This window comes from Aptenodytes forsteri, unplaced genomic scaffold, assembly GCF_000699145.1.
Source record: "Aptenodytes forsteri isolate BGI_AS27 unplaced genomic scaffold, ASM69914v1 Scaffold93, whole genome shotgun sequence".
In the NCBI taxonomy this organism is placed as follows: domain Eukaryota; kingdom Metazoa; phylum Chordata; class Aves; order Sphenisciformes; family Spheniscidae; genus Aptenodytes; species Aptenodytes forsteri.
The window spans coordinates 7,330,515-7,353,507 of NW_008794665.1; the positions used below are offsets into that span (position 1 = coordinate 7,330,515).

The following is a 22,993-nucleotide window of genomic DNA, read 5'->3' on the forward strand; positions in this document are numbered from 1 at the left end:
CCCTGCTCACGCTGGGTATCATTTTCTTTAATATGTAGTCACAATGAGAGCAGTAGAGTTCCTCTGCTGAGTATGTGCTGTGTCAGTGTAAATAACAAACACTTGCAAAATTGGTTCCTGTATGTTTCTAATATCTTGAAATTATGATATTTCTGAGCCTTATTCCTGTTTCAGTTACACTGGAAAAACTCTGAAATAAGCGGAGTTGCAATGATAGGACTGCAAGATAAAACTCTGACTGAGACTATTAAAAAAGAGAAGACCCTGCCTTTGAGCAGTCCCTCTAGGTCAATAAAAACTAACTTCAGTAGGGAAAGAGGCATGTGAACTACTACTCTTATTCAGACTCTTATGAAAGAGAAAGGCAACGTAGCTGAGGTCTGTGTTCTAATTAGGAAGTCTGAGTCAGGTGGTGTAGCTAAGCTATAGCTTTAAAACAACCACTGGTGGAGACATGTCAGTGGAAAAAGGTGTCTTAGGTATGCATGACATGGTCTTCAAAGTTAAACTACATACTGGTGTACCCGCATTGTTCAGAACTGATTAAACAGAAAAGTCCCTTGTATTACAAAACATGAAAATGGGTAATTACAACTTAGCAGTAGGTCAGTCATAGAATCAGACTTCTTCAAAGAAATATCAGTCTCTTTACCAATGTCTATACAAAGGAATACTTGCAAATAAGTAAAATGAAAAAAGTTTGAAAAGACCTGGGAGACAAGTCAAGGGATAGAGACTGTCCCTTTTTTAACCTGTACACAAACAATGTAGAGTTGTCAGCTGTTTCCACAGTCCATGTACTTCCATCATTCCTGGCAGAACAGTCCAGATTGAGAGGACATCAAGTTCAGGCTGAATACGTGCTGGAGGCTGGTATGCTGTGACGTCACGTGATGTTTAACAAGTCATTTGCGGACGTACCATCTTACATCCTTTTCTGCAGGAGAGGAGGTGCTCACAAAAACCAACTCCTTTTTCTTTGCTGCCTCTAAGAAACAAATCTGTTATACTTCTGCAGAGTGCCATCAGTAGCCTGTCGCTACTAACACAATGTAAAAATTTGAGTTTGTAGCAGTATGCTCTAAACACCTCAAAAAATGTCTACATCATCTGTTTTAACAGCAACAGTTACACAACTTCATAGCTCTTCGTGTTAGGCACTTCAACGCTCTGCTATTTCTTTTGGAAATGTCTATAATGCAAGTATGCTTACGCAAAGTAAGTATATTTAGGACTAATGAGCAACTGCCTGTATATAATTCTGGATTCAGCATGCACATATTTGCTTCATCTGTTCAACCCAATGTATACTAGCAGTAAACTGAGGCAAATACAAGCGATTAAGAGCCCTACTATGACATTGAACTACATAAAGCATTTCAATTTACCTATGTATAGGAAACAAAACCCTGTTTAAATGCCTCCTCTTAGAGAAACTGCTGCTTTCTTGAAATTGTGAGATGGCAAGTTTTCACCTCTTTCATGAGGGCCTGCAAAACATAGCACTCTTGTCCTGCAGGAGTGCTTTCTTTGCTGAAGTGTCAGCCCTGAATGACAAAGGCGTGTGGACATTCACAGTAACTTTATTTCCATTTCTCACACCTGCAACGTGACCAATAATGAGCTGACAGATGAGTCTTCCTGGCATGCACTGCTTCCTATAGGAGTACAATGTATACAATTTATTTAGCAGTCATTACCACGCTGGAAACCCACTGTAGCCCTGACACTGAACCCCTGAAACATCACAGGACAACACAGCAAGGTAAGTGACATTAATTTCCACTGTACTTGTTGGCATACTAGCATTTCCTACAAACTGTAGAAGTTATTTACAGAAGAGCTGCACAGTAGGAGAACTCCAGCTGCACTTGTGTTTACCACCAGCTCAAAAAGAAATGCACTTGGTGTGATTTCTACTCCTACCCTAACTGTTACTTTAGCCATTCCGCTTTCATTTGCAGTCCTCATTTCCCACCATGCCATAATGCATTAAATACATAAAGCCACAGTCACTTAATACTATCTTCCCAATACTCATTCAGATTTTCTGGCACACGTGAAGTCTTGATTTAGAAGAGGAGGTTGCATCTTTCCATACTTTGCAAGACAGCCCTTTGGCACAGTCACATCGTTGGAAAATCTCCAGTCCATGGGACCCTTTCTTGCGCTGTTTGGTGCACACCTCCCCCTGATGCAACACAGGCTTGCAAATTTTGGTCCAGAAATGGCGAGCACAGCAGTGTCCCTCAATACAATCTGATGACCGTAGGCAGGGATCGCCTTCATGTCCTAAAAAGAGCAACCAAACTATTTTACCTCATGGGAAAACGTGAAAGTACAGATTCAGTGCAGACTGATGCAAATGAAGCTCAGAAAAGGGAGAGATGATATTTCCATCTGTGGCTATTTGAAGGATGTAAACACAAGGGAAGATATGAATAAGGAAGGTTCAAGGGGGTAATTAATGAGACCTGCCATAAGACTTAGTAAGGAGAAATTCAGCTACAGGATTATAAGCAGAATTACAAGTGCTTAATTACATGACTGTTACAAGAGGAGGATGGGTGCAATCCTGCACAACTGAAAAATGGATTGTCAGTCCACCTCTGACATAGAGAAGAAAGCAGATGCTGTTTCAATCACAGGAACTACTGGTTGATGTTACACCACTTTTTGAGTCATGCTGTGAATTCTCACAATAGACGTTCACTCCCTGTGAAATTATTGCCTATTTCTGGTTTGCATTGCTGTATCTTAACAGCAATAACATGATTCATAACATGAAGGAACAAAGCAGTGTAGTGCAAATGTGATCTTACCTTTTATGTGTGACAGCTTGGAGCGCGGCCTCCCTAGGTTTTGCCATCCCAAATCCTTGCTAGCATAATGACCGTTCTTCTTGTTGCGTGGCCCTTCTAGAGCAGGGATGTGAGCTGTAAGGATGCTTTCAGTTACTGGTATGCAAATACCTGCAAGGAAAAGACAGTTGGTCAAAGATTTGAACAAGAAGAAAAGCAGCCGAGACGCATACACAAACCAGGATCAGGACCAGGACCATGAATGTGCTGGGGCTTGGCCTCAGTGACACTCAGCTCTAATCACACCTCTGTCCCTGATCCCTGGCACCTAACTTCACCTCAGCTCTGCTTCACTCACTGTCAAACAGTCAAACAGTCTCACTGTGACACTGGCTTTATGGTCTGAGCACCTGGAGACTGCCTTGTAGACATCTCTCTCCAGAGGAGAGTATGGGAATGCAAACAGTATGGTTATAACCCCCCCCCCCAGGGAGAGCAGATCAAGGATTCATTAAGTCTCTTTTGCTTCCTTAAAAATATGGGTTCTGTGCAGTCTCCAGTGAATCAAACCACATTGAATGTAAGTGCTATGATTTCAGTCAGCAGCAGCAGCATTTTGGGGTTTCCCCACCCCAAAATGGGAAAAAGTCTGGTAGTACACAAGCCTTAAACATAGAAATACTGTTAAAGAGAATGAAGCGGAGTGGAATGAAGTAGGAAGTGAAGTTTTCTTGGTTTAGAAAAAGAAGCACAGTCACCCAGAAAAAAATACGGTTGCTGGGAACACTCAGAGAAATAGATGCTATCAAAATGCTGATTTTATGGAGGAAAACCAAGAAATGACTGATGTACCATTGTTGCAGCGGTTCCCAGGGCAGCACATGCCATCTCTGTGGCAACGCTTCTTCTTCCTCCGGCACATCATGCATGCAGACGTTGCTTGATGAGGACTGTGACAGTATCGCCCAACTTCGCATTCCTTATCATTGGTACAAGGATAGGCCTGGTGGGTAAAAGAAAGGTTTACAGTGAAGCACTGCTTTGTACAAGGCATGTATGCAGGCCATTAAAAAAAAAACCACCACCAAAACACCACCGAATCCCCCCGACAACCAAAGAGACCAACAGTTGAGATACCATTCACTGGGGCCAGGAGATGCAGGTAGGGATGCTTCACTGCAGCCATATAGCAATCTTTAAGCTCACACTCCTGGTGAAGATGTTATCTGCTTAAAGAATCAGGGAGATACAACCAGCTCCCTGGTGGTTTCATCTTTTCTTGCCTCAAACGTATGTTGGCCCAAGAGAACTCACATTTTTGTGGGTTCAGGCCTCTGATTCATAGACAAGAGCTTAAAACTCCACAGTGAGGAATAAACAGAGCCATAAAATTCCTCTCAGTCAGTAAAAATCCTGAAACACACCCTGAAATAGGTAACATTTTAATTTAAACTCCAAGGAGGCATTTTCCTTTGATAGTTGTCAAGCACACTGATGAATAATAAGTTCACTGTTCTCACAGTGAACATCTACACCACATTGGTACAAGCTCCTTTGCAATTGCACCACTCCCCACTGGCCCACACCAGTTGGACCCCTTGGAAGTGAACAAACATCACTGGTCAGCATTTCACTTTGATACCCTTTACTTCGCTTATGGGCTTAGTATACTCCTTAAACTTGCCACCTGCTAAACAACACCCTATGGTATGCAGCCTGGAATATATTATAGAGCACAAACTGTCTTGCACATATAATTCCCTGCAAGCAGACACACGTATACGATTCTTCTATGTTCATCAAAACCACATTATCTTAGAGGAAAACTGACTTTTAAAAAAAGGGTGTGAAAGCACTGTATTCTCCCATAAAGAGAGAGAAAGAAAAGTTTATTCCTACAAGAGGAAAAGACATGATGCCTTAAGGAAACATAACAACACACACCGCCACGTTCCAGGATCCTTTCTGCTGATTCCCACACAGCTACAACTATGCTCTCTGTCTGCATCTAATTTTACTGCCTATTAAATTAATCATAGATTTTTTTTTTTCATTTTTCAAAATTATACTTGAGGAATTTTTTTTGATAAAAAGATGAGAATAAATTTTGGGCACTTTCTGGAAAATGATGTTTATACTTCCTCACCTAATTTCCTCCAGCATTTTAAATAAATCAAAGTTTTGCTCTTACTGTTTTCAAAATGACTCTTGCAATTAATTATTCACCACAAACAAAAAGCTCAACTGACTAATTTTCAATGCAGGCTGATTACTTTTCTAATAATATTTTAAATCAAGTCTTGATTATATTGTTCTCAGAAAAGAAAACCTTGGAGGCTGTTGAGAATTTGCTCTGAAAGTTTTTCTTTTAGATGGAGAACTCTTGTTTCTCTGTCTTTGTGCCATTCTGTTGAGAATTGCAGAAGAAACAAGAGGTCTGATAACAAAACCAAGCAAGTTTCTCTAGTGCCATTAGTGGGAGGGGGAACCATGCCATTTCCTATGTGATTTCATTAGCTGTTTTCTTTGTCAAAACTTACTTTACAGTACCAAAAGCACTGGCTGGATATTTCCCAAGTGCTGCTGCCCCATTACTTCTGCCCTCTGAATATGTGTCTTTGAAGAATGATTCCAGAGTGCAGCTGCGTGGAGTAACCTGATGTATGTGTAAGTCTTTCTCCCTTAAGAATAAACACTTCCTCTTGAGTTCATCCTCGAGAGGATGCTTGAACGTCAAAGAAGGCCAGATCTTTTAGCTAGGAGTAACAATAAGAGACAAATGCAAGCACTCACCTGTTTGGTACTCTTAAGGCATAAGTGGATTCTACCTATTCTAGCAAAGCGGAACTAAAGTGCTCTTCCCTCAATCTCATCACTCCTTTCCCTCATTTTTCCAGCAAGAAATCGTTAACGCTGGCTTACAATTTATGATATAGTTACCATAAAAGTAAGGCTTCCCTGATTTAAATGAGATCTTACTAAACTAAGGATCTTACAATGCAGAAAAGCGATTTTTTATAGACCTGTGCATGGTTATACTGAGTTTGGAAAATACTAACACTGCTAGCTGGGGGAAATGCAAATAAAAAACAGATGAACTAGCTAAAACCTGGAGATGAAGGCATTTTAGACCCTTGTCTGTCATCAAGACCTTCATAACCGCATCTTTTTTCCAATACGGGCATGTGGTATACACCTGCAACTTGTCAGCAAGAAGCCTACTTGCAGTTTTCTTTTAGTTCCTCAAATAGCTTTTAAAAAAATGAGTTCCCTGATCCTGAATGGTGCTAATGAATGCTCTCACATACCATATCTAGTGTCTGTTTTACTTTTGGCTTTTAAGCTGAATGACATGTAAAAGACATTTCAAGATACGCATCTAACTGCAAACTCCCAGCTCTGTCTTTAAGAATGGTAAAAGTAACAAAAGACAATTTTGACATTAAAAATTGTCAAGGAAAGTGACATAACTCAGCCTTTAGTCCCACTCTAGAGCCCCATCCTAAATAAAGATGACACTTTTGAAATGAAAAAATAAGCCAAAATATTCACCTACCTAAGGCAAATGACTGCAGCACATCAAAAAATAGTTTTGTGTTACATGTAGCTCAGACAACAACTGGCAAGTCCATTCAAAACCCCAAAAGACCAGCTGCCAGCCAGCTATATGAAGAACCCTCTTGCAAACGCCCGATGCCATCAATTGCCTTGATCTTTCTTCCAAAACCACCATCTATTTGATATCCTAGCTATCAGTCACAGGGAGCTTGAAACAAAAATGCCTACATAGCCTTGTGTCTGTCTCCTAGTCACCAGACTTTCATTGGAATAACTCCTGCTCCCAGCAAAGTAATTTCTATCACTGCGCAGCATTCAGTATTAAACCACAAAAATAAAACAAAATAATATAGTGTGTACATAGCCTTGGCTAACGGGGGAGAATGTGTTCATAATTGTCCCATTGTTGGCAGTAGCTGAGCCAGTCTATGTATAAATATGTATATATTTTTAAAAATACAGGATAAAGAAAACATACTTGTAAAAATGTACATGCTAACAATTGTCTATGCATGAGTCAAGGTTTTCAAAATCTCCTACACCACAGTGCCTGAAACATGGTCTTTACTTTTAGAGAATTGCAGGGAACATTTCCTATATACAACGCAAAGACACAAATCAGTCCCAGATGGAGAGGGAAAAAGCAAGCTGTAAACCAGCTCTACTTCCCCAGCAATGATAACTAATTCTACAAGGCACATCATCCCTTCACATTCTTCAGCTATACATATCATTTTCTGGTCGTAAATCTCTATCCACTAAACACAGCTTTGATATTATGGGAAACCAGATGAAACCGAGATAAAATATGTAGCACTCCCTGAAGCTGCATTTAAGCAATCTTACCTAATTTTTTTAGCGCAGATTACAGGCGATCAAGTCACCTGTAGCATGACATAAACTAGATTTGCCTGTGATAATGAGTCACATTTTCAGAATGTGTTGTCTGATTAAGGGCATTGCTTGCTGAGATGTTTTCTCCTCCGTCATTCCAAATACTTTTGTATCCTCGTACAAAAGATACCATTGAATGTGTGTCCAAAAATGTACAGCAAAGGTGTACTGCATTTTTTGCAATGTTGGAGGATTCAGACTAGATATTTAAATGGCTGCTGCTCAATGCTGTGCCAGGATGTCCCCTGCATCAGTGCACCAAGACTAACCTTTGCCAGCCAAGTCATAGCAACACGTAAATGCTAAACTTTTCTTTTTGAGAGAGAGAATATGAATCTCCATTCCTGCTCTTCCTGAATTTATATTCAAAATGCCAAGAGCGCGTAATAGAAATAGTCAAGGAAAACAATGCAGATGATAGAGGAGAAAAGTTGGAGGTTTTTATAGTTGAACAAGTCCTTCCAGGAGTAGTACTGAGGTGCTTCCTTTTGTATTAACTTCACAGTGAGGCTGAGGAAGGGACTGACTAACTTTTGTGACTAAGTGGCTAACACCATTCTCTTGGTTTGAGGAGCGTGCAGGAGTGAGGTTTATTTCTACCTTTGTCTTCCCCTTTTGGCAGAGGAGATCTAACTTAGCACCTTTTCTCGGTGCAATGAGGTTTACTTGATATTTTTGCTGGTGTCATTTACTATCCCACATATTTTATATAGTCATCCTGAACCACAGAGTTTCACCACAAGCTGGAGCAATACTAAGTGGTGGGACTGTTGTGCTATGGAATCAGTCAGTCCGAGTCTCTCTGTCTGGCACTATAAAACGTAATGGAGAAGCACTCCAGGGGGAGAGTAAGACAGATGCTATAATGTGCTGAAGGGTGAGTGAGTAGACTGATGGCAGACACACTTTATTGAGCTTTGGGAGATAAGGGCTTGAATTTCAGCATGGCCTCCAGCAAATATTTGAAGACAATATTCCCGGCCAGTGTCTTAGTCATCAGGCTCTCATTTGCTCATGTTATGATGTCTCATTTGTTTTTATGCTGAGGCTACTCCACGCTGTACTAGCTAACTATGTCAGAGAAAGGCAGGAAGAGCCACTGGCATTTTTACCTAGGCTGTGTCATCACTTATTCAGCACAAGTAGTCCTAGACACTGCTGGCTTCAGACCCACCTTTAACGCTGAGAGGAGCTGTGCCTAAATAAGTGATTTGGTGGAACAGATCAGTAGTGACTCCCCCGGAAGCAGTTAACTTTTTTTTCTTTTAAACACATCATAAAGTCCAAGTGCAGAGTCGGTCCTGGCAGGACATCATGGCTACTACCACTCCCAGCAGAAGAAACCGCATGGAGGTTATTCATTACCCTTTTAACTGTGGATGCTGAGCGGCACTCAAGAAGGGAACTAAAGTCTCATGTACCACATAAATGACAATATCACTGCAGTTACTGTACTGGACACTCGGCCAGCTTCTGTCTCATACAATCATCCCGTGATGGTACTGGGGACTGAGCTTAAGAACAGCAGAAAAGCCACAGCCAGTTGTACAGCTGGAAAGTAAGAGCACTGCAGAGCTACCACATCAATCCTGCATCACTCTCTGTCACCTGGCAAAGACGCAGTAGCTATTGCAAAGGTGAGACAAGCGGCTCAAGAAAATGGACACGTACATTATCCCAGGAATGGTCTTGCTTCCTAGGTACCAGTCTGTGAGAAATCAAATTTAGGCTACTACTCACAGTCTCGTACATACAGAATCCCTAGTTATTAATACCCTATTTGCCCTATGTGGCAAATACCTGTGCCACTAGGTTATCCTATCACATCCAGCAGAAACGTCTTTTTCTACTGTCAAAAGACTTCGCTTTTGTATCACACCTATATAATCCTTTATATTCACACCATGCTTGTGAGACAGCCTACCACAAATTAATTGGTACTGCAGCTCAGTCTATTACTCACTTGTTACTTAAGGAAAGAAGGTTATTTTCTCCATTTCAATTAATTACACTTTTATAAATTTTAAAATAATGACTGTAAAGGAGGTGGAAGCTGACGTCTCTACAGCCAGTGTGCTGGCTAGATGATCAAAGCTGGTCTGAACTATAGGCAAGAGGACAGAGTTTCCATCCTCTACATAAGAGGTGAACGACAGAGCTTGTTTGCCCTTTAGTCTCAGGACTGCGCATATTGCTTAATATTCCACAGCCATCAGGCATGATGAAGCAACCAACTGGCTCAGTCATGGTGAGAGCCTCTCCTTCCCATCCTGCTTTGGACAGGACAGAACTATCTTTCTGAGCAAGGACTTGGTCCCCACAGAGCAAACATATGAAATAGCCACAGGGGTGCCAGCTCTGCTTTTGCTTTTCTCTCTCTCTGAAGAATTAGTTCATCCAAAGTAAAAGCATGCCAATAAATTAGGAAATGCAAACATGTGCTTTAACCAAATAGCCTGCTGTCAAGACTAATTACAAAGAATGCAAGTCATTGTTTGGCTCCTTGGTTGGGCCTGATTCTGAGTTGGGATCTCAAATTTGTTTTGGCTTTTAGCAGATCAACACTGGTGGGACGGTTGCATGCAAAGTGTGGCCTGTAGAGCTAGATGAATACATCACACATGGGATTTGTCCCACTCACCTCTTTGGAGATAGAATGAAGATCCTCTCTATGAAAGTCAAGGAGAAGACCTAACACGATCTCACAGGACACAAACCTTTGTAACAATGGAAATAAGAGCTCCTCATTCAGAACCACATAAATGTGATAAAGCAAAATGGAGGGGAAAAGGGAGGAAGTAAAAACTTTTTAACAAACGAACAAACAAACTCCCAACTCTTTGTGGGTTGTTTTTTTCCCTGCAAGGCAATTAAACTACTTTCTGATAGCTTCTCAAGCGTATCCAGACAAATCCATGTCTAACTGACAAACTTCAGCCTAGCTCTCTCCTAGCTGCTAAGCAAACATGTACATTAAAATGTGGATGAGAAATAACCGTCATTTACTACTATTTTGTTTTTAATCCCAGATGAGAAAAGAGTTTATCAGCAGCCATCTGGAGCAATGCAGTTTTCCCACAGCACTGCTGATACTGCTTTTTTCTATTCTTAGCTCAACACAAGCATAGATGATAGCGAGGGATCTCACTGTGCACGAGCAGAAAGCCATGGTTAATTTATCCCACGGAGGAAATCATGCTGTGCTCTCAGACAGCTCCAGACATGGATCCTGTCTCAGACTGATCTCACCAGAAACTCTCAACTCTCAGTGACTGCTGTGGCACAGGCCATTCCTGAAAGCAAAACTCACAGTAGTTGCAATGAAACAGATTTACTCCATTCAGTTGCCATGACAAGTTTAACGACCCAATTTTTCTCACTGAGCCTCCTTCTTGTTTAAATAATACATCTCTGACCCACTTCTCTGCCAGACCCAGAGAGAAGAGCACCATCTTCTGCCTCTAGATTAAGCACAGGCACTTTCTTTTAGCAATAACTTATTTTTAACTCTTCAACTTAAAACAACACTGTTCATGAGGCCTGATTCACAGAGTGCTACATTGGGGATACATATACTGCAACCTCCAAAAATCATTCCTTCAAACTGTGTGGCTAATGGCCCCAGAAGCCTGCATTATTAAGACAATAAATATTCATGTTGCAAAGTAATACTTAATCCACTGCTAGACCACCAGGGGAAGAACATTTCTAAAACGTGCAGTAGTCTAGCTCTCACGATTTGCTAAAGCCAAAGAAAACTCAGATCTTAACAACCAAAAAACAAACCTCACTGAGGTCCCTCTGAACTGACAGGGCTGCAGGACTCACGTGGGTCCTGGCTCAGGCTTTCCTCGTCCCAGCAAAAATGTCATGGAAAACAACTTCCCATTCTGCAAGCGGTAGGCAGTTGTGCGGGGAGCTGTGCTTAGGGGGAGCATGTAGCTACACCTGGCAGAAAGAGAGTCAAACACCTTAAAATAAACACAGGAGCTGTGTTGCCCTGTTGCACGCAGAGCTAGCCAGCGCGAGTGGTGCCTCTTCTAGTGCAGACAGAAAACCTCCAAAGACTTTTCACCGTATGAAATCTCACTCATCCTGTGACCCTATGTGATCTCCTGGTCCACGTGGTGGATTTCAATAAGCATTTTAGGTCTACAGCAGAACCTCTTATTCAACACCTTACAATTCAACACCTTTTCTTACAGAACTACCTACACTTTGTGTCCACCAGGAGGAGGTAGTGTCTGTTTAAAGCTGGCCTTGGCTTCAGGAGGACATACAGAGAAGGTAATCTGAAAGACTGCAAGTGGATCAATTCAATTCCTGGGTAGATACTGTTATCTGAATTAAATTCGCCTTAAATTAGTGCATTTTACATGCATTATGAAAGTATAAACTCAAAGGTTTAAGGCACTTAAAGTAATCCACCTTACAAGTTTATTCAACTTGATTCACCTTTAATTTCTCATCTAGGTAAAACCTGGAATGAGTTATATTTCCAAATGACTTAAAGGGCGACACACTATGCCCAAAATATGCACAGATGTATGTTGTTTATACCACAGAACAGCATAAAACTATCACCAGGACACAGCATATACATTGTAGTTCCCAAGGCAGCACAGCTATGGGTCTTCCTGTTCTATCACACCTTTAAGGCAAATTATCAACCTTAGATCCATATTGGTGTCACTCTGCTGAATCATGCCATTTCAAAGGAAGCATACCATGTTTCCTGCCCTATACACACTGTGCATACACAGGTGCTCAAGTTTTCCCTCCCTACCTTGTATCGTGACCACGGGATTACAAAGCAATGCTTCCTTCTCAACATTTGGAGAGACCATGAGCCTCCTATGCTGCTTGATTTTGAAGGAGGCTTCCTGCTCCATAGAACTGGTACCTTACAAAAGACATGATTGAAGAAGGTTCGAAAGTTTGGGGAACAGTCAGTTTGACCCCAAATTTTATGGACTTTGTCTCAATGTGTATGATTCATATTGTCTGGTGAACTACCAGCAGCAGCATTACAACAGAGAGCATCAAAACAATGTTAGGTAATCTTGGCAGTCAACAATGTAGTACTAAATCAATGCGACAGGAAGCCTCTAGGTCTTGATTTTATGTCATTTTTTAATGCATCACCAAAGACTGCTCGAAGAATAAAGGTTTGTTAACACACACTTTGTTCTATGTCCAGCCCTTTCAGCAGACTGTTCTTGCCCTTTTATCTCTGCCTTTTCCCCACCCCTTTTCTGATGGTTTAGCTTTTTAATTTTTGTCTCTAATTGGTTATTTATCATCTGTTCCAGAGTAAGGTTCTTCTGGCTTTTTGATCAACATGTTTACTGTGATGGATGAACAGTGGGTTGCCAAAACCAGTTTTCCCTCTGGATCTATTAACTCTAGAAGTATGGAGTTTTTTATTAATCTAAGAATACTACCTAGATGGAAACAGCTAGCAGATCCTATGGCTCACAAAGCACCAACCATTAAACCACAGGTAGATACTCAGATATTGTGGTTGGGAGTAGAGTAACACTGCTGGGAACTGGCAGTAAGTTACTGTTCTAACACCTTGGTCTGAACATCCCCAAATCATGACGCACTTTCAAGGTGGAGCTTTTATTGGGAACCATCCCTGCGAGCATGTATTCACAGCAAGAAAAATGAGATGACAGCTTTACCTTCTGCAGTATAGCTACTAAGGAAGTAAACTTCCTTTGCTTTTAAACATTCACAAAAATCTAGAAAAAGCAAGGGGGGAACCCTGTCTTACTGAAGTCAGTGCAAAAGCTCCCTTTGTCTGCGTCGGTGTCTGGAGAGAGAATGCTTCCAGGTTATAAACATTTGTGCAGCGTCTGCAGTCCTCACCCTGGAAATGACTCTTAGGTATTCCTTGCAGAATACGCTTTGCATTGCAGAATACAAAGCATTTAAGACACTAGTTTTCAAAATGCAGTTTCTCTGGCCCTCATGTTTAAAAGGACAGCCCTGAAAACATGAGTTCGTGTCAGCTGGAGACACAGCCAGATGCTGCATGTCTGAGGAGGATGAACCGCAGTCTCCACCTCAGCAGACTGCTGACTGCAATCTAACATTGTTACTGAATGTCAGCATTATTGTTTGTCTCCCTGATGGTCATTTATGTGAGAACACCTGGCTCATACACCTCTTTCAATCCCCAGTTCTTTCTCTATGCATCAGAAACCACCACTGTCATCTGATATTCAAAACACCTTCCCTCTTTTCCTGCTCTACATGAGCCCCTCTGCAACGTGATGGCTGTGACTGATCCATTGCGAGGGGAACTGAAAGGAACCAAGTCCTTTGAACTCCAATGCACCTACAGAGAATTGAAATCAGACATCAAAAATCAGTCAGCCCAGGTTTAATATCAGAACAAACAAACAACACCAGGGCACCTGCACCAGCTCCCACTCTCCAGTCTCATGCACCACAGAGAATTCGGAGACGTGGCCACAGAAGTTCATGAGTTTTAAGGACGGGGTGTGTGTGTGTGTGTGTGTGTGATATTTCTTCAGTTCTTACATTTGGTCTGCATGAGTGAGACTGAGAAACAGGACGAGTCAATAATGCAACTTGGGGCTTTCCCCTTCATAACAACAGGAGGAATTACAATATGAGAGCGCAGCTCCTCATCCTGACTCATTCTAGGAGCAGTTATGTTTGTACGAGGAGCCAGCAGTGCTCATGCAGTGGGACTACCTGCAAAAGAGCAGCTGTCCTAGGAAAGCCCCCTGAGGGCACAGGCAACCTCTGTGAAGTGGCTGGACTCATATTGCTGTTCAGCTGACTCCTCAGTAAGAGTAAAATAGAAAATTATAATACCAGGCTATTAAGGCAAATTATCACACTTTACTCAAAGGAGGCCAAAGATGGCAAAAAAGGAAAGGACCCCTAACAGCATCATTAAAAAAAATCATTGTACTCTTATTATATGATTAAGTTAGAGCTGCCTACCCAACTTCATCCTGTGGTAAATAACGTAGCAATCAAGGTTTCAACACTATTTACCCTTTTTTCCTTTTTCTTTTAAAATGCTCCTGGTTAATTTTGCACAAACAAAAAAACAGGAACAACACAGCAAGGCAAGAATAACTTGTGAGTAAAACCAGATGAACGCTAACATATTTATGTAGTGTAATGACTTCACTATTAATTCAAACAAACCCAGGCCCCAATTCTCAGAAGAGCGAGCTGAGCACATGCAGTCCAGGAGGCAAGAACAGGGTGGCTTCGGACTACATTTATGTCTGCAGCCCCTGAGTTAGTAGGGACTGCTCTTAGTTTCAGTCTGCAATAGCCACTGAGGGACCATCTTTCATTCCAGACGTTGTACTCCGACTACACCCTCTTCTCCATCTTATGGGCCCCTTTCCATTTTCAGGCAAGACTTCCTTCAGTGCTCAGCACCATAATACAGAAGAGAAAGGACAATAGGATTTCAAAAAATATCTAATTCATAGAAAAAACACCTAACGTCATAGAAATATGAGAAAAAAGAGAGGGAAAAAAATCCAGACTCAGGTCACTACCTACAGGGGACAGTCATTTCTTGATAAAAGTACCAAAAAAAAAAAAAAAGTCCAAAGAAACAGGAATAATCCTATGCAATTTCTGAATCAAGCAAAAATGGACATTGTCCTATTCTAGTCGTTGTCAGCATGCAACTACCTAGGATTCTGGCATTTAACATTGAATTAACTATAAATCTGTTCTCTGCCCTCAAAATAAGCTGTTCTGTAGCTGAGACTTGTATTTATCCTCTTCCCTGCTACATTTTACCGTATCTTCTGAACTTATGCTTTCAAGCACTCTCTTCTTATCTAAAAATAATATTCTTTATGTGGAGTTATGGAATCTCTTCTTTGTTCCTAGATGTCTTGGATGTTGATCAACAAAAAGTCATTAAAAAGTTTAATCCTCTATGCTTGGCACCACATCAGTCTGAGAGCAGTTTCTTTGTAACAGCCTTTGGAATAAATATCCATTAAAGATTTTTTTTTTCCATATATGGGTCACCCACACTTTATAGTGGGTGGCCCTTTCGTTTATCCCATTATTATATTTCCACTTCTAAAGCTAAGCCAGATGCAGCAACCTGATACTACTTTTTAGTTCACGCAACTTTATTGTAATGAAAACTTCCGTGTATATCTGATACTTGTTAGGAAAGCCAAAGAAACAGGAACCATGGTAATATTGCACCACCTTCTTGACAACTTTTATTCTGCATGAGTTGGATTCTCCAGTGTACTGCATGCTTCGTTAGCAAGCATTTTTCACATAGTCAACCCATATTTGGACTCCTCTTGTTGGTATTATTTGCGTTATAGCCATGCCCAGAGGCAGTGTCTAGGTGCTATACTTTCTTAAAATTCTGCATGATCAGTTCTTTAACTATTAGATAGTCTACATAAGCAAGACCAAACAAGGGCAGAAAAGATTTTAAGGGTTTTGGTTGGTTGGTTTTCTTTGCTTTTTTTTCCCCCCTTTCTTCTTTCTTTTAAACAGATGGACCCAAGGTAGTGGAGATTAAATGGCTTGGCTATGCCAAGGCCGCATAAGTAGTCCACACACAGTACACAAGTAATTTTCTCAACTCTCATCCATTTAACTGTATGATTCTTTCCTTTTTCTTAATTTGTACTCTTCCTTTATTTAGAAGTGCTAAATATAAGTGACTGTGTCTTTAACAATTATCTCCTCTATCCAGGGATACAAACACAAATCAAGGTGACCACATTTACCAGCCAAGTATGAAAAAAATGTAGTCCTACTTTCTAGTTATATCCATGGAAGCATATTCTACGTAAATAAATTGATTGCCTAAAGCATATTTTATAGATGAACTCAGCCTATTTGACAATTGCCAAACAATTCTTAGAGCATGGATATGCACAGAGCTCTCCTTAAACTCCACACTGAAACCAATCATTGACCATGGCTATGTGATTATCGCAAAGGAAGATTTCCTTCCCTACCTTTTTGCTAGAGTGTTTGCTGGAAGATGTAAAGGAGATGTGATTTATTGTTTTCCCTGTACTTCACATGCCACTCTGGGGGCGGGGGGGGGGGGGGAGATTTTAATTAGGCAGATAAAAATATTTATAACTAAGTCTTGGGTAGTTCAACTAGCAGCATTGGAATTATTCAAATGCTTGATGTTATTTATATGTTTATGCTTGTGAGAATATAAGCACATTTGTAATAGCTTACTGTACACAAAGCATGATTCACCTCTTAGGCAACAGATTATTTTCCTAGTTATGTCACAAGGAGGCAGAAAAGCAGACTAGGCTGACATGAATGAAAACTACTTCATCACAGAAAAGTAAAGAAGTAACGCTATAGATGGCTTTCCTCAGTCATGAGAAGGGTATTTCCCAAGTCAACCAATTCCTTTTCATTTTCCCACTCTTCAAATTCTCCAGGAGACAGGACTGCACAGAATACTTTGCACTCGAAACAAGTGAGACAGCACATTTCCCTGGCAAGGTGCCCTTAGCACCATGTCTTTAGCACTGTGCTCTGAAGAGCGCTCAGACTGGAGGATTTCTCTCCACCTGCACTGAACCAACAGTTACGTCAGTGGTGGTTACACACCTACTCTGCTGAAAGAGCTGCAAAGACCACTAGGTAGCTCTTTGCATATCCAAGTGTCTAAATTCACCTGAGTGTTTGCATGTTTTGTGTAAACATGCAGAAAAAAAGCAGAAAATGCACCCTTTCCCACAGACCACTCAGTCCCAAAACAGGCACAATTCCCACTGGAAAATGCACCTTTTCCCACAGTCCCAAAACAGGCACAATTCCCACTGGATTCAGAAGTTTCTCCCAAGTAGGAAAATCGGCCCATAAAGTAACAAAGTATCACTGTTAAAATGTTAGTGTCTCCTAAATTTGGTGCATTTTCCTTGATACCAGTTCAAAGCATCATACGGGGTAGGAGCAAACGGCACTTTGCCTACTAAGAGGATCTGTCAAAACTGAAGCACTGGGACACACAGCCTTGCAGCTACTTGCTGCCTCATTAATTCAGGAATTTAGCTTCCCGAGAGTTGTTCAAAATGGTCACCAGAATACAGTGGAGAGGGGCTAAACATCAGGTTTTGCCATAATTTCCAAAGCCAGTCTCTTGATGGCCTTCCTACATGGATAGGAAGGGAAGAGGGGAGAGAGTAAAAGACCTCTGTAGTGCTTTGCTGCTACGACTCCGCATTTTGACCCCTGTCCTGTCCAGAGTATGAGTAGAAATGCCCCTCTCTAGAAACGCTGACATGCCATTTTCATTGCTATTGATTTTCCCTGGTATCAGTGGCACAGAAGCTATCAGCTTCTACTGCAGCCTGCTTTACAGGTGCTGATGCTCCACATGCTGAGTGTGGATGCAAAGGCTAAAGGAAGGAAGAATGACTCCCTCCACCCCCAATCCCTGCAGGGGAAGGAAGAGCTGTTACAGAGTCCCAGTTCCCACTGTGGGACGCTGCTGCTCTGAACACTCCCGTAAAGCCCGCTCCAAAGCCTGGAATCTCTGAGGCCATGCTAGAGTTATGCTGTTACGAATTAATTTTTTTTGGACATATACAGGCATGGTACATAGCAAACACTGGTATTATTCCTGAAAACCCATACTTGGTCCCTTTGGTGCACTGTTGTCATTTTAATCAACAGAACCTCATTTAAACATGACACTTCAGGACGTGGCCCAAAGGCAAGACAGTGCTCTACCTTAAAGGGTTTACAATTAGGATATATACTGTAGAGAGATAAGCTTTGTCACTAAAGGAAAAACATACATTTTCATCAGTATAATTAAAATGATCAGTCAAAATTCTTGGTTTGAGGGTGTCAGGCTATCTTGAGCTGCAACAATAGGGCATATGAATTACTTAATACTTAGCTTAAGTTTTAGATAGTACATAGTGTACTTACAAAGATTTCATCTAATTTAAGTACCTTTATCTAGGTGTATTCAATAGAAGAGATTTTTTTTTTTCTCAATTAAACCAATGCAATCATGCTGAAGCCTACAGGTTGAATGTGTATAAAAGCATTGGGATCACTGATATCAGTGTAGATACTGAGAGAAGTCCCTCAGTAAGCCGTATCATACAAGTACTGCTCATCAGTTAGGCCTCTGTATACCTCAGAATATTACTCGAACATGCAAATACAACTACATTACTATTTTGACATTTTTCTAGAACATTCTGAGAGAACATAATCACTCTGCTCCAAAACATCCTTCTCCAAACCTTTTTTCATTTTTCCTCATCTCATATTAATGAGATTTATCACGCTTGATCACGAGATCTGGAAAAATAAAGGAAGAAGCACACACTAATGCAGGTAGCGCATTTTTCTTTAAACAGAGGACAAAGTCTGTCTACACACATACCTTTGCAATCATTGACCTCACCATTTCTCTCCTGTATTTTTAAGTCCTCATTTTAAAACTCAGTGAAGGGCAATCAAAGGCACTGACAAATATCAGCATTAGCAGCAGTGCAACAATCTGTCACATCAAGAAAACCCAGCTGTTTGTAGAGTGATGGCCAGTAGGGACTGTGTGCTAGGAGCAAAATACGAATGCCTGGATCCTCCCCAGCGCCTCTTCCAGCTATTTATACAAACCTTTGCTGACCTTCTTCCCTCATTTCTTTTCAGTGTCAGCTTCTTTCTACTCATGGCTAAGCCACAGTTGTTTGCCATATACCAAAAAATTCAAGTTAATTATCTTGAAGTCTTCAAGTCAAAGTACATCTGGTTTGGAAAAGAGAGTCTGTCTTAGGCCCGTCTTTCATGTAAATACACACACACACACACATCTGAATGGAAAAACGCCTGCATGTTACAGATTTGCTGAGAAACGTGCAGTAGTACCCTTATCATTCCTACCAAGTGTAACTCAAGAAAGACTTTTGAAAAGTTCAAAAGAAAAGCAGCAAACTGTTGTTTTAATGAGACCCCGTTAGGCAGAAGTCTGTTCATGACTCTCCCAGATCATTGTTTTCATTAGCAAGCTACATGAATAACAGCAAAGCTATTTGTACAGCGCTCGTTGCTCGTGTGCAGGCTCCCTCTCTGCCAGAGTGCTGTCTTTTAGATGTTCAATCCAGCACTGCTGTTATCTGCTCCGTGAGAAAAATATACTGATGCAAATGAATGGAAATTTTGTGGCTGGCCAACAAAGGGGCTTTCCCAGCCAAAATCAGAACACAGGTTTTAATTTATTTAGGAAATCAAAAGGCTAAAAACGCATAATCTTGCAATCTCTCCCTAATGCGAGTAGTCCTCGCTGTGATATATGGTTTCGCTGGGCTTCACAATGGATTTACTCATTAAAGACTTAGTGCATGAGTAAAGATTTGAAGAGCAGGTCATCAATACATGACAGCATAAAAATATGCAATGTAAATTATCTGTTAGTTGGAAGCATACACTTTAAGTTATTTTAGAGCAACTTGGACAAACTCTTGAAAAGAGGCATACAAACAGTCTGGTTTGTTCACAGAAAAGCTAAGACTGTCTGTGTCAATTTTTCTGAAACATCACATCCACTCATCTATGCACAGAGTAATGTCATGGTTTGACAATGTCCTCAAAAATCCATTTTGTACATCTGAAATGAAACTCTTTCAAAGCTTAAATAATCTGCTTTTGTAGACTAACCAAGTCTATACATATTTAAGTCATTAGACACATTTGCAAATCTAAAAATACTTTAAAAACCATTACTGCATTCAGAAAAAGCAGTTGTAGAGCACTCCATAAATCCACTTTTTCTGCTTCCCCTGAGCAAAACCTGTTCCAATTTCAGAGTAAGGACTCCAGTTCAATACTACAGAACAAACACATCTGAGAGAATAAACCAGATTACTTTTTGATCCTAAGCCTTTCTTCATTGGTAATTACGGCTCAGACAGCGCTTACATTTAGGCTGCTCCATGCAGCCACCAAACCTACTCTAGAAGATGACCTAAGTACCTACAAAGTGTCCAGTACACGCATGGCCCCATCAATTCTGATGCGATTACTGATTGAAGGTTTTGCCCTAAATAAGGGAATACGGGAGCTCTGTACTTTGAATATCAGGCTGCTTGTGGCAAAATAGAAAAGACCCACAGGTTTGTAGTCAAGCCCCAGCTAAGAAGGGTTGTGGACCTCTATCATCTACCGTCAGCTCTAACTTCAGTGCATGGTGTCGCTCCTCCATAGGTCCCTGCTGGATGCCTTCCCACGGATCACACAGGAAGTCTGGACTACAAACCTTTTAGTTCTCCAGATTCTACCTAAGTTTTGTCCAAAAAAAGGGGCCTAAAATGATTGGTAAAACTTTTACCATTGTTTGGGAGGAGTTAAACCTATCCTTGTCCCCCAGCAGGGTGCCTGCCACTAAGGGAGCTCTGGAGCTGCTCCAGAGCAGGGTGCCAGGGCACAAGGCTACAGGCATGGGGCTTGCACTGGCAGGTGGCACCTCCCAAGCATGCATGCAGCAAACAAACACTGCTAATAACACCTCATTTCCCAAAAAGTGCACAGCTGTGGGTAAAGTACAGTGACCCTTCCTTTACTGCCTTTCAATTAACTGCTGCATCTCATTTTCAAAATTCAGGAACTGACACACTTTGGAAAACAAACGTTATTTCAAAAAGCCCCACCACTTTTTATCGAAGAGTTTGCAAGAAGCAGTACTACTGAACGGCTACCAACAGTCTGATGTGGACTCTCAGAGGAGAATCACCAAGCAGCACAAGCAGGAAGAAACTTTTAAAAAAAAAAAAAAAAAAAGTGCTTTTTTATAACTGCCTCAGGAATAACATATTGGCAAAAGGAAAAACCGCAACAAAAAGTGCTAAGAAGCAGATGTGGGTGCCATTTAGAGACTGGTCTGCGTCCATAACCAGGACTAGTGACTACCAGGAGCCAGGCTATCACGGATTCTATATGAATTCTACCACTTTCAGGATTTCAAGAGAAGGAGACATACGTATGCTTTCATGCTTGAAAAATGTACCGCCTACCTATACCACACGCACATGCTAAAACCTATACAGAGGTGCATTGATGATTTCATTTTTAAAATTCCTTCACTTATGTAGATACATGTCACATGAATGTATAGCAGAGATACAACATGGGACCATGCTGGCATATGGCAAATGATAACAGAATATAACAACTAAATCATTTTCAAGTACTGTTATAACAATGCTATATGTATTTTTTTTTTGACTGAGAGGCAGCAGAGGAACCTCAGTTACTGACAAGACCTGCATTGTTCTAAGCAAAGTAGAAATAGGAATTCCAGTGTAAATGCCAGAAGGGTTCAAATCTAGCTGTGTAGTGGATTTACAAAGAGCTGAATGAGGTCCAAAGTCTTTTAGGATATGTCAACAAATCAAATTGAAAACACAGCTATTCCAACAAGGGATCTGTATGTACTTACATACTGCACATTGGTATACCTGCCATGTAAGAATTGGGTTTAATTAACGTAGTTAGGAAACTCTTCATTTAAGTTTTATTTGTTTCTCCTTTTGAAAACAGCTTACTATTTTCTTTTTTTCTTTTATGGGCCACCAAATTACATGTGACCAAATGTACCTATTTAATGAAAATGGGTTCCATTAGTATGTAATCTTATCCTTGCATTGTTTTCTTCTGAAGAAAAATAATGGAGAACAGGTGGTGATGCTTAGCATCAGGCTCCTGTTTCTAGAATTACAATCTACTGGGAGCCACCAGCAATCTCTGAAAGCTGTCATAAGTGCTCAGGAACTAGTATGATCCAGAGCACACTCAATACATTAAAGCGTCTTTTTGAAAATTTAAGTAGGTGTGACAGGAGAAAACCGGCTGAATGGTGCAGGGATTCTAACGTGTCCCTGCAAAGGGTTGTGATTTCCTTCTGCATCCCACAATAAATAACTCAAGCTGGCTTCCATTTCCACAGCAGAAATTAGACATTTAAAAAATGCAAATAGGTACCATATGCACTATAAACCTTTCTGGTTTAGCGTTCAAATGTAGCCACATTCACGTTGTTGGAAAATATGGGATTAAAATTCTCCTAGAAGACCATTAAAAAGCTGTTCCTTTACACTTATTTATTCTTTTCTCCGTGCCACAAAAAAACAGCAGTGTTGATAAATATCTCCTTGATGTAGTTTGAAAATCTACTGATGTCACACCTCACAAATAGTTCCCCAGTGAGTCACAACACCGCATGATCGAATGGACATTTCTTTGTTTTGTCATCCCATCCTTACCTTACCAAGTAGGAAGATGTTTAGAAATAATTCTATACAACCGACAACTGTGTTTCCCAGTGCGTTCTCATGATGAACATGAGACAGAAACACCACCAGCTAGCGGACCTATACAAGCAAACAAGCATTACAGCCGTGTTTTAAAATTTATCTCCAAAGCTGAGAAGTAGGACAAAGACAAGACCTATTTGCATGGCAATTTCAACTGACATCAATTTTACAAAACCAGACATTGAAGGCTGGCTGATATCCCTAACTACTGCTCTGTGTCGGATATGCCAAGATACACACATGAGGAAAGAGTTAATGCACGTTTGTTTTGTGGCACTGTAGTTCAAGAACGATAGGAATTAAAAGAAGATAAAGTTATTTGCAGGGCCAGATTTTCTGTTGGTGGAAATTGGCAATCTCCCACTGATTTCCACAGGAATATGTCAAGTT

General features: G+C 40.8%; 1 protein-coding gene across 1 annotated transcript in view; it reads right to left on the reverse strand.

Annotated features, from left to right (window-relative positions):
• Positions 1–2,041: 2,041 nt before the first annotated feature.
• DKK2 (dickkopf WNT signaling pathway inhibitor 2) overlaps positions 2,042–22,993 on the reverse strand; it is a 41,574-nt gene continuing 20,622 nt past the window's right edge. Inside the window, exons 2-4 of the mRNA XM_009273571.2 lie at positions 3,654–3,804; positions 2,823–2,972; positions 2,042–2,292 (exon numbers count right to left, since the gene is read on the reverse strand). Coding sequence (XP_009271846.1) covers positions 2,042–2,292; positions 2,823–2,972; positions 3,654–3,804 — 552 coding nt within the window. The remainder of the gene's footprint in view (positions 2,293–2,822; positions 2,973–3,653; positions 3,805–22,993) is intronic.